Source organism: Nyctibius grandis, chromosome 3 (genome assembly GCF_013368605.1).
Source record: "Nyctibius grandis isolate bNycGra1 chromosome 3, bNycGra1.pri, whole genome shotgun sequence".
NCBI classification, from domain to species: Eukaryota; Metazoa; Chordata; class Aves; order Nyctibiiformes; family Nyctibiidae; genus Nyctibius; species Nyctibius grandis.
Genome location: NC_090660.1, coordinates 86,557,874 through 86,569,964, shown reverse-complemented (window position 1 = coordinate 86,569,964; position 12,091 = coordinate 86,557,874). Strand labels below are relative to the sequence as shown.

At 39.6% G+C, this 12,091-nt stretch overlaps 2 protein-coding genes across 2 annotated transcripts in view; one reads left to right on the top strand and one right to left on the bottom strand.

Moving 5' to 3' along the window:
- Positions 1-8,338, bottom strand: part of MRPL13 (mitochondrial ribosomal protein L13) — a 43,990-nt gene extending 35,652 nt beyond the window's left edge. Inside the window, exons 1-4 of the mRNA XM_068397139.1 lie at positions 8,234-8,338; positions 7,024-7,147; positions 2,070-2,163; positions 343-403 (exon numbers count right to left, since the gene is read on the bottom strand). Of these exons, the coding sequence (XP_068253240.1) occupies positions 343-403; positions 2,070-2,163; positions 7,024-7,147; positions 8,234-8,260 (306 nt within the window). The 5' untranslated portion in view covers positions 8,261-8,338. The remainder of the gene's footprint in view (positions 1-342; positions 404-2,069; positions 2,164-7,023; positions 7,148-8,233) is intronic.
- Positions 8,339-8,397: 59 nt separating this feature from the next.
- Positions 8,398-12,091, top strand: part of MTBP (MDM2 binding protein) — a 39,856-nt gene continuing 36,162 nt past the window's right edge. The window contains exons 1-6 of the mRNA XM_068396655.1: positions 8,398-8,504; positions 9,011-9,091; positions 10,120-10,193; positions 10,285-10,430; positions 10,923-10,981; positions 11,877-12,021. Of these exons, the coding sequence (XP_068252756.1) occupies positions 8,429-8,504; positions 9,011-9,091; positions 10,120-10,193; positions 10,285-10,430; positions 10,923-10,981; positions 11,877-12,021 (581 nt within the window). The 5' untranslated portion in view covers positions 8,398-8,428. The remainder of the gene's footprint in view (positions 8,505-9,010; positions 9,092-10,119; positions 10,194-10,284; positions 10,431-10,922; positions 10,982-11,876; positions 12,022-12,091) is intronic.

Genomic DNA, 12,091 nt, shown 5'->3' with positions numbered 1-12,091 from the left:
AAAAAGTAGTAGAGTCATTAAGCTGAAGTACAGCTTAGCTAAATCTAACTTGAGGCAGTTCCCTAGAAAGGTCAGACCTCTGAAACTAAAAACAAGTGAATCAGTTAAAAATGAGTGAAGGGAATGAACTTGATTTGCTTATTTGGACAGCATGGGCGAATCACGAAAATGCACAACCTACAATCAAAACACTGCCAAAAGCCAAGCTTCTAAGAGCCATTAGCAGAATGTTTGTAATTTAGCTTTAGCCATGCAGGTAACTGAACCCTTTTGTTTAGGGGAACTAATTAAATGAAAACAAATCAGCTTTACAAATGAAAAGGAAGAAGGGGAAAAACTTACAGCAGTTGGATCCTTCAAATGAAGCTGAGTTGCTGTCACTTGTTTGAAACCACCAGGATAGCTAGAAAAAACAGAACGAACATACAAGCTTAAGGCTATGCGTTCAAGCACGATGTTAACACAAATATCACTACGTCTTGAACAACAGTACAATGGTATTATAAGCCTTCAAAAAAGGAAGTTGTTCTCACAAGGCCAAGTACATTTTATTGGAAAGATTCTACCCTGTCAAGTAAGTTTAACGCCATTTGTACTTTCTTATTTATTCACTTGAGTATTAAAAAGTTTGTGCTTCACAAGCAGATGGACAGGTTTTTAAAAGTGCTTATTAAATACACCATCACAGCTACAGAATACAATGGGAGCAAGATATGCAAAACTTGGAAATATTTCAAGATGATCAAGACTCACAACCAGTCTGTGGCTGGCAAACAAGACAACTATTTTGAACAGCATTTATTATTTTCTTACTATTTTAAATAAACCTTATCATGATTTGGCACATCTACAATAATAAAATTTGATTTTTACTGCAATGCATTGATCTTTTTTAAAGTCTACGTGATATGGTGAAGTTGCATCAATTAACATTTATGCATATACTTTAAATGAATGACGCAGTGGTGCAAGAAACTACATGGACATCAGGTAAAGCTGGGTTTCATGTTGATTTAACTACATTATTAGGTATCGACCTAAGTGAAATGAAAATAAACCAACATCATTAAAACATGTCCACTTAGGGAGCTGCACAGATTTAAGTATTTCTTTTAATCATACAATTCTTTCCACTTACTCAAAACCAACTTAGGTACTTACGCAAGTGCTTTAACTTACACAGAAGTTTTAGTGAAAATTTTTAAGAAGTCATAGGGGTGGGGGAGAAGAAAAAAAAAAGCACAGTAATTTCCATAAACTCCGAACAAGAACTTCTCAGCAATTCAGCACAGGAATTTCAGGACTGAAATGTTAGTGCTAGCAAAATTAGCTTTCTCAATGTGATTTATTCATCTCCTGACTGGAAACATTTTGACACTTAGAAATTATTATCTAGTGTTGTCATTGTATAAAATAGGAGCAACTGTTCTTATTTGACTGATCATTGCCATACCGTCTGTAATCGATTATTGCACTTCCACCTGTAAACAAGCTATGTCTGCCAGAATAATATATTATACACTATTGTATAGAGCAGTACATCTTGAGAGCATTTCATTTCTTACTAGTTTTTCCAATTTTTTTTTTTTTTACATCCTCTGATTCAAAAATACATCAGTCTTGATATTTACTGTTAGGTAAATAGGCACTGGTAGGATAAAGTAATTGAAGCTGGCAACTGTGTATATCTTAAATGTGCAGTGCAAGTAGGAATGTCTTCTACTGCTTAGTAAATAGAATAGTCCTGATCATTGGGTTCATGGGTTCACACAAAAAAACCTGATTCACCAAACCTGTCAACTTACTCAATTGCTCGGACTACTTTTAAGTTAGATTATTTCCCTAACAACATATACTGGGGAAAAAAATAAGTAAGAAAAGAAAAGGAAAAAAAGGATGAAAAAAGTTTGCATCATTTTAAACATCGTAACACATGCAAACAAAAAAACAAAACACGTAAGTAGGAATCCCCTTTTGAACCAATATGCTAAAAAAAAGACTTTAACTATTAAGAAAATATGAACTTAAATTTAGGACTAGCTCATTTGAATATTTATTATAAAGCTTACCCAGTATGTGAGGAATATACTTTCTGTTCCCATTTGTTACCAGAGAAGGCGATATGTCTTGTGTTTATTATGACAACATGATCTCCGCAGTCACCTACAAGATAGAAATCAGTGGAAAATATTAAGAGAACCATAGGGGTAATCAACCAAAAAACAACTATAAAGCGTGCAATACATACATAGTAGCACAGAAATACACATTTCATAATGCTCAGATTTAAAGATCTGAGCTTTCTGAGTCACACCATCCAAATCTGCACTTAAATACCAAACTTAATTACTATTTTTGTTAGTACTGTCAGGTTAGAAGGCAGGCAAGCAGGTAAAATACCATCAGACTAGATAATTAAACCACTGCAATTGTTCAGCTAAGATCTGGAAATCTGGCTCACAGGCAAGTGTATTATTTTATTCAACACATCATGCTGCATATGCACCTGTATTTCAAAAAACCCAGAATAAAAAAAGGTTAGTTCTAAACAACGACCCTAAATATTTGTTTAATTTTAGTTTTCTCATAAAAACAGTACCAATGTTTACTGGAGTACAGAGTATTTTGGATAAGTAAATAATTCTGTTAAATAATTACAGCCTAGGGCTAAATATATAAAAGCAACAAAAAGATGAGGGCGGGTAAGTGTGGGGGAGAAAAGCCCCACAAGAAAAACTAAACCAGCTCTGTTGGGGAAAAAAAAACACATTTTCATCAATCAAGCGGAAGTGAATGTCACAGCACATACAGATATGTTTAGTGTTCTATCAGCAACGTTCACATCAAAAGCTTTTTAAGTGCAAAGTCTATAAGCTATCACCAATACCTTGCCAGAAACAGTTCCTTTAATAGATCTTTACTAATAAAGTGCTAATAAAACCTATACTATCTCAAAAATATGATGATAATATGAAAAAAGATGTAGTTTTTCATCTCAGAAGTAATCATCTTGATCAGTTGTGTAAGCTATAAACACACATTCCATCAACTGGAAAATGATTTGTCCGAAGTTCACCCTCATATGCATTACCATATTAGAACAAAGTAAGTATTTGAAGAGGCTCATTTGATTAAAACATTTTTGAGTAGGTAACAAAGCAGCTACACTAAAAAGGACTTAATTGGAGCATGCATTTTTTATTGGAGCTTATAATTAATCAATGCAAGTTTCACACACTATTTAAGTTTTCCACCATTTTTTAATCTTGTGTTCTTTCAAAGCTCTACTTTCACCTACAGCTAAAGTGCAAATGCAATTTAAGTATCTTCATTGATGCAGCGTTTCACCACTGACAGATTAGTTCTAAAAACACTGTATGTCTACATAAATGTCAGGGAACGGACATAGGACTTCGTGCCTTTTTTTTTTTGTTGGGTTGGGAAGATGACAGAATAAGCTCATCTAAGGAAATTTTTGTGAACAGTTTTCCACTTCCAGAAACACTGAATTAACAATTCCATACACCAATAGATCAATTATGAACAATTAAGAGCCAGGAGAAAAACTAACCAGGATACTTACACGCTATCTGAATAGTGACTGCAACCTGTTCTTTTTAAAGTAGACTGAATTTATGGATAGCTAATGTCTCCTTCGAAATTTCAAATTGATACATTATTTTCCACTGGTCTTTAAACAGTGCTGTTCCCATCACCTCAGGGACAGCTGTACCTAATAGGATGAAAGCAAAAATATTTACCATCTCCAGTCAAATTGCATCCTACTTTTGAAAAATATTCACAAAATATCATGCAAGAAAACTCTTCCTTTAGGCTGTTTTCATAGAACCATAGAATAATTTGGGCTGGAAGGGACCTTTAAAAGTCATCTAGTCCAATCCCCCTGCAGTGAGCAGGGACACCTTCAACTAGATTAGGTTGCTCAGAGCCCCGTCCAACCTGACCTTGAATGTTTCCAGGGATGAGGCACCTACCACCTCTCTGGGCAACTTCTGCCAGTGTTCCACCACCCTCATCGTAAAAAAATTCTTCCGTAGTTCTAGTCTGAACCTACCTTCTTTTAGTTTAAAACCATTGCCCCTTGTCCTATCGCTACAGGCCCTGCTAAAGAATTCGTCCCCATCTTTCTTATAAGCCCCCTTCAGGTACTGGAAGGCTGCTGTAAGGTCTCCCTGAAGCCTTCTCTTCTCCAGGCTGAACAAGCCCAACTCTCTCAGCCTGTCTTCATAGGAGGGGTGCTCCAGCCCTCTCATCACCTTCATGGCCCTCCTCTAGACCTGCTCCAACAGGTCCATGTCTGTCTTGTGCTGGGGGCCCCAGAGCTGGACACAGTACTGCAGGTGGGGTCTCACCAGAGCAGAGTAGAGGGGCAGAATCACCTCCCTCGACTCACTGGCCACGCTTCTTTTGATGTCGCCCAGGATACGGTTGGCTTTTTGGGCTGCCAGCGCGCATTGCCGGCTCACGTTGAACTTCTCATCCACCAGTACCCCCAAGTCCTTCTCTGCAGGGCTGCTCTCAATCTGTTCATCCCCCAGCCTGTGTTGATACCGGGGCATGCCCCAACACAGGACCTTGTACTTGGCCTTGTTGAACTTCACAGAGTTCACATGGGCCACTTCTCAATCTTGTCCAGGTTCCTCAGGCGTGTCAACAATTTTCACGCTATAATATCAAACTATTCTTCTATGAATTATGTATGTTTTCCTCAACACACAAAAATAAGGCCAGTATATTCTACTACATTATGGTATATGCAATTTGTTGCATACAGCATATACATCGCACCTCTTCAGATAAAACTAAGCTGCCACAGTAAATCCATTTCATAACTCTGTACGTTTGTATCTTCAGTAATTCCTATCACACAGCAAAAACACATGCTTCAGGTACATGCATTTTTCCTCCTACATTTTCATTAAGGACTAAATGGTAATCAAAGGTACATATTGTCAACTGTTAGCTCACAAGACTTACAAACCACTTGCCAAATCTTTCATTAGAAGATAAGTCTTCACTGCTTCTTCTAGCCATAATAAACTGATATTGCAATCTAGAGTAACACCTGGGCCAGATCAGGTTTGCAGAACACTTCCATCCAGCCTAGTTTTCTCCTTTGAGGATGCAGAGAACAGCAGCAAATCCTACCCAAGCAACAGAAGTGGCTCACCTACACCCGCTCACAATCCAACACAAAGAACCAGATCTCCCTATTTTTTAAAAACCTGGCCCAATACTTTTGGTTCTGTATTGTGAAGCTGCTCATAAAGATAGGATGCAAGGGGATGAGGGTAGAGAGAAGGGGAGGTGCAGAAGAAACCTAAAAATCCAGATTCAAACCTCCTGAACAAGGTTGTACCTCCTTATTTAAGGCATATGGTCTGACAGCATCTAAAAATATGAGACTCTGGAGAATAATGAAATATTATCCATAAACCAGAAAATAAATATACATGAAATCAAATTTATTTCCTTCCCTAACCACAGCTTAAATTCAGCTGCAGATCCTTTTCAACACAATAAATAAATATTGATTTTATGGAAGGGTATCTGGATAGCAAAATAAAAACAAAACAAAACAAAATCCCCACAATGTTATTCTGTCTAAGGAACTGTTATCTCACAGGCACTAAAATATTTCTTGTTAGGTCAGGGGAAAAAAAAAAAAAGAAAAAAAAGAAATGTAAGTACACCAACCACAAATTCATCCATACTTCGCTCTCTTAGAGAGTATCAAATATCTCTCAGTAGTAGTAAGCTATCACTGTCAATCTCAGGTGTAATGCATTTGGTACTGATTTATAGAATACTTTAGACCAAATAAAATCATCCTCAAAATGACTTTCCAGGGCTTTGTAACTTCATGGACAGAAAAGCATAAAAGATCTTTCCCACAGGACAACCAAAAACATTTCCTCTCTGTGTCTGCTTTATTTTTCAGACAGCCTTAGTCTCCAGTGACATCTTGTGGATAAGAGATAATTTGCATCAGCAGAACTCGTATTTAAAACATCTTTGTAACACTACAAATACTACCTTCTATTATGACAAACAGATCAAGTATAATTTTAATACGTACATTCCGCATGTATGAGAAAAATTTAATGCTTCCTTTACGTTTCAGTAATGTCTCTTGAAAAATTTGCAGGAGTATTACAGGAAACACTGTACCATCAATACGAGTGATCACCTTTTTATCTATAAAATGCTTATCATTGCGAGACAGGCACTACAGTATTACAAGTAATGAACAAGATCATAGATATATCTTTACTGCTGCATCTTCTAATTTGCAGAAAAGCCAAATGATTTTTTTCATTTAAATAAGAAGATATCTTTCAACAATGATTATGTCTCCCATTTAAGAATCTGACAGGTTCCAGTCTCATCATTATGGAATGTCTGAGGTTGGAAGTGGCCTCTGGAGGTCATGTTATCCAACCTCCCAACCTCTTGGGCAACCACTTCCAGTCACCCTCACAGTAAAAAAAAAAAAAAGTTTCCTGATGTTCAGAGGGAGCCTCCTGTATTTCAGTTTGTGCCTGTTGCCTCATGAAGACAGGACTTCTCTGCACCTTATTCAGAATGAAGAACCACTCCAACACTCTGCAGTACTGTGCAGCTACTGAAAGGTAGCATTCAGAAAATCTAACCAAGAATCACATCAGTGTTTCATTATGTGCACTGTGAATTAAATCTTTACATCTAAAACCACTGCAATGGAACACATTTCAAGGTTTTAAAAAAATGAAAGCACTGTAATTCAGCTACTAAAAATAAATTATTAATTCATAACAAGCTTTATATGGATTGGTAAAGACCATGACATAAGGTTGTAGAGGGTTATTAACGAAAAAGATGAGAAGGAAAACAAAGACATTTATAATTTACAAACAACTGAAAAATGTAACCTTATATATCAGGCTTGGTTTTAAAACTGAAATCAGAAGAAAAATACAAGTGAAAGAAAGCAAATCTGCCTTTATCTACCGCAATACTCACTTAGTGCATGATAAATAGGTTTATGCCTGCCTTCAAGTCTGATTACAGTCGCAGCTGCTATTTTTCCTGGTGGCTGCATCTTTGCATCAAGGAGATACCAGGCTCTGGCAAAAGTAGCCCATTGCTAAAGAGAAAGAGAGGCAGTACTTAACATAGTAAAAGAACACACTAGGACACATAAATCTAGCTTCTCTAATTAGATCAACACTCTTTTTACACTCCAAAATACCAGAAGAAATATTAATATTCAACAACATCCCCCTCCAAATAACCTTTAAATGGATGGAGAATGCTGCTACACACTGCGATACACCTGCTGCTGTATGTGCTTCCAATGTATAGAATCATAGAATCATTTTGGTTGGAAAGGACCTTTAAGATCATGGAGTCCAACCGTTAACGTAGCACTGCCAAGACCACCACTAAACCATGTCCCCAAGCACCACATCTACTCGTCTTTTAAATACCTCCAGGGATGGTGACTCCACCACTTCCCTGCGCAGCCTCTTCCAATGCTTGATAAGCCTTTCGGTGAAGAAATTTTCCCTGATACCCAATCTAAACCTCACCTGGCACAACTTGAGGCCGTTTCCTCTTGTCCTACCACTTATTACTTGGGAGAACAGACCAACACCCGCCTCGCTCCAACTTCCTTTCAGGTACTTGTAGACAGCCATAAGGTCTCCCCTCAGCCTCCACTGGCAGTGGAGTGGCAGTAACAACACTGAAACGTTACCAGCTCTGAGCGTTTTGTTTCAGAAATGAAGATCTCTTGCTGCAACCTTCCATTACTGCTAATTGAACTGTAAAATCGCTGTAGGCTATTTAATGCCCAGCATCTCTCTCCCTCTCAGTGAAGGGCGCACATAGTTTTATGAACACGACTCGCCGGAGCCGCCCGCAATGGGCAGCCTTGTCCCTCACAGAGTCACACACCTACTGACCGCCACCGGTTCCTGTCAGCGGGCCCTCAGGGCGAGCACCGGAGCACACGGGCCCTCCGCGGCGAGGGCAGAGGAGGCCGCCCGCCGCCCCGGCCCTCCCCTGGGGGCCTACTGCCCCTTCGTGCCGGCGCCCGCCCGCTCCCTCACGGCCGCTCCCCGCGTCACGGCGGCCACCGGGGTCACGCCGGGGCGACGCCGCCGCGCGCCCTCGGAGGCAGCCGCGGCCCCAGCACAGCCGGCACCGAGGAGGAGAGGGCCGCGCTCACCTGGGCCGCCTTGGTGTAACTGGCCATGGCCGCCCTCCCGCCACGGCTGACGGGAAGGGGAAGGGAAGCGGAGCGGAGGCCCTTGGCCGCCGCACCGGCGGAAGCGGAAGCGCTGCCCTTGCCGAGGGGCGGTGCAAGGGTGGCAGCGCGGGCCGTTCGGAGCGGCGGCGGCTCCGTCCCCGTCCCCGCCCGGCCATGGATCGCTACGTCCTGCTCCTCAGCTGGGGGGAGCGCAGGGGCGAGGGTGCTGCGGCGGGCGGCCCCGGAGCAGGTACGGGGACGGGGGGGCTGGCGGCCGCGCCGAGTGGGGAGCCGCGGGGCCCGTCGAGCCTGCTGAGTGCGGGCTTTTCTTTGCGGTCGCTGGGCTGGGATCGGTGCTGTGCAGGCTTTTCTGGACCCCACCTCGTTAAACCCCCTCCTTTTTGTTCCAGACTAAAAGCCTTTAATGACTTAAACCTTCGGAAACTTTGGGGTTTTTGTGTTTTATTGCGACCCGGCTGTATAACTCGATAGAGCGTTCCTGAGATGTGCACTGCTTTAACGAGAATTTTACAAAATTTGTCTTTTTAAATTCCTGCAAATCTGTAGCTGACAGGTTTTTTTAAAACTAAACTTCGTAGAATCATAGAATAGTTTGGGTGGGAAGGGACCTTTAAAGGTCATCTAGTCCAATCCCCGAAACTTCTAATACTAAACTGAACTTTATACTGTATTTGCAAGAAAGTAAGATTTAACTTCTGTAATTAGTGGATTTAAGAGAAACTTTTTTTCTTTCAGCTGAGACTGCTGCAAACATTTATCATTTCCTGAAAGCAAACTGTAACTCATCTACAAATGCAGATGTGAGCACATTCCCAGGTAAATATAGTAATGTACAGTGAGGTAAGGCGATTGTTATCAAGAATTGGCCCCGGCACATTTTGTGATCTAGGTGAAACAAGTCAGAAAGTTAAGGAAACCCAACTTCGGCAGTGCACCTAAGCCTGCAGGCCGGACTGCTCCTGCTGCTCCTGTTTCTGTGGAGAACTGATGTCATGTGAGCAGCTGAGCTGTTAGGAGATGACTAAATAGGTTTAGACAAGGGTTTTGAAAGGCTGACAAATTTCAATCCAGCTTAACAGCCAGTAAGACTAGAAAAGGGCTTGTTTTCTATGTCACTGGGCAGCTTGATATTTTCATTACTCTTATGATGTCTTCTAATTTTTTTAGTGAAAGCAATATTTGTCTGTTGGGTAGCAGTTCAGAACTCCATGAATATGCATTAAGTCATTTTATCATCTTAAAATACATTTCTGAAGATCTGCTTTAGTACTTTTGTGTTTTGGGGGGGTTATTTTGTAAAAAAGTACTTTCTTAGTTCTTTACATGTTTTGGATATCTAGTGTTGAGCTGTTAAGGCTCACCTCATTGTCTCAGCTGTCATCTTAATTGTGATTTGTGTGAAGGAACACTATAAGCTGTTAAAATTCATGAAGATGGGAATGTTAAGCTGTTTTCCACTTCTGTGCTTTTTATTGCATAGAAATGTTGAGAGAACATCTGATTTTGTGCACTGCATAAACCTTATTTATGAAAGTTGTGATTTAGTTTAGGTACAATGCGACTTCTGCAAATGGAGAGCAATATTGACCAGAATGGAGAGGAGGTCAAAAATGTTCTTACTTGTTAACAGTCAGAGGATCATTAATAGTTAGATACTTGCCTAGACACTTACCTACACCTTAATATGTTTAGACCTGAATTATGATGCCAAAGTAAAGTAGAACTGAAGTCATTGTGGCACATTAAATGACTTGTGCAGCCTTTCAACAAAGATGCTCATTGTACTAGGAAGAATAGATTGAGTGGATTGATTATTTTAAATAACTTGTTTTATCTCTTTTCAGCATGTTCAGTGACTGGTATTCCAGGTGTAAAGAAACGGTATTTTGCAAGTCATATTATGTGTGGTTATTATCAGGTAAGAGAGAATTTAAGTTCTTCAACTCTCTGCCCACTGTCTCTAGTGCAGGTTAAACCTGTGATGTTCAAAATTCTTTTTGCTTGATTAGTTCTGCAGTTCTGACTGGGAGGAAATAAATTTTGACACACAGAAAAATGAAGAGTCTCTACCAACAAGTATTGACGAATGCCTGGGAGCCATACAGAATTTTGAGGAAGAAGACAATAACAGTAGAGAGTCACTGTCTATGGCTGAGTATGCATATTATTATTTTTCTTGAAAGTATAGTGATCTGACATGTAACAGTAATAACCCAAGGGAATCAAGAAAATTTAGCAAGTACAAGTTATTACCAAAGCAACGGTTAACTATGAACAATCCCTTACTACTACTGAAAATAATTCTATTTCGTTTAACATATCTTTATTTTTTTTTAGCTACAGATAATTTTTATAGAGTACCTGAACAGTTTCCTAACAGCTGACAGTTATATATACAAAAAGAAGTTTCTTGCTAAGAGAAAGCTGGCCTTCTTACATCCTTCTTCCAGTTTTACTGCAGATTGTTTTGAAGTCAGTTAGCCTACTTCTGCCTCAGTAAAAGGGGAGATAAATATATCTCATTGCCTTGATATGTTTGTGCAGAATTTTAAAGATATGATACTTACATCAGGTAGTATTCATGTGTTGTAACTTTTTGTTTCTAAATTACTTTTTTGTTTCCAACTATGTTGCTCTTCATTTTCAGGATCTATGAGGAAGCTGCAGAAAGTCTGCATCAGTTAGCGGATAAACTGCCTGCCCCAGGTAATCCCTCTTAAAAGAGCAATCTCTTTTTGAGTTTATCCCATTAGTTATTACTCTAAAAACTCGGCTGGTAAAATCATAGTCAAATGGAAAATCTCAGAGGATGTTAGTTTGTTAGTTGAATTAACTTGTATGCCGCTCTTGCAAGTAATTTAAGGAAATCGAGCATGATTGGCCTCACAAATCAGTTTGTGGAGTAGTTTCCTGATTGTTTCTTTGGAAGGCTGTGTTTCAACAGAGATTAAGGTAGCTATTTATATAATTCATTTTTCCATCTGAAATGACACCAAAGTAGTAAGAGACAGTAAGCAATACGAAACTCAACATGCAACCACAGGAAGTTTTTATGAAAAAAATGGAAGGTGTTGACATCAGGCTTACATCTGATTTGCCAGGTAATTGCTTGTGGGTGGGAGCCAAGAAGCTATGAAGGAACATACCTCAGAACTATTGGATTCAGACTTTATAAACTGGAGATGCATATCACCTTGTATGTTAGGGTTCATAACGTTGCAGTAGTTGAGTTGGGATAGCAAAGGAACTGAAAGTGGAAAGAATGAGAAATAGCAGTTTAGAGGCATTAAAAGGAGGAAAATGACATAGCGTAGTTGCACTGGCGACAACTGTGATGTGTCAAATACAGTGCTGAGTGAGGGAAGAGAAAGGTATAGAGCTGTAACTGAGCGAATGGCAAAATATTTTATTTTGTGTTAATCTAAGAGGAGCAGTGAGCAATGAGCTAAAATGTGTGAAGAGTGTTTTAAATCTTGCTGAATTTACTTGATCTTTAACCCATTTCAGTGCAGTCAGTGATAATCAGTACTTTTCTATCTTTTAATGACTGAATCGTTTTCTGAATAATGGTACGTTGAGTCATATATACCTGTTTTTATAGGCAGAGCAATGGTTGATGTAATACTGCAGGCTGTTGAACGAGATGGACCCAAGTTAAAAGACTGCTTACCTGCTGTCGGTGCCCTGAAACACCTGAGAGAATGGCACTCTGCGCAAATCGCTATTGCAGCAAATGACTCGAAAGGGTATGCCGTTTATTTTAGATCTATAAACAAGGTCACTCTTGTTTTGTGTTAGTATATGTCAGTGGTTTAA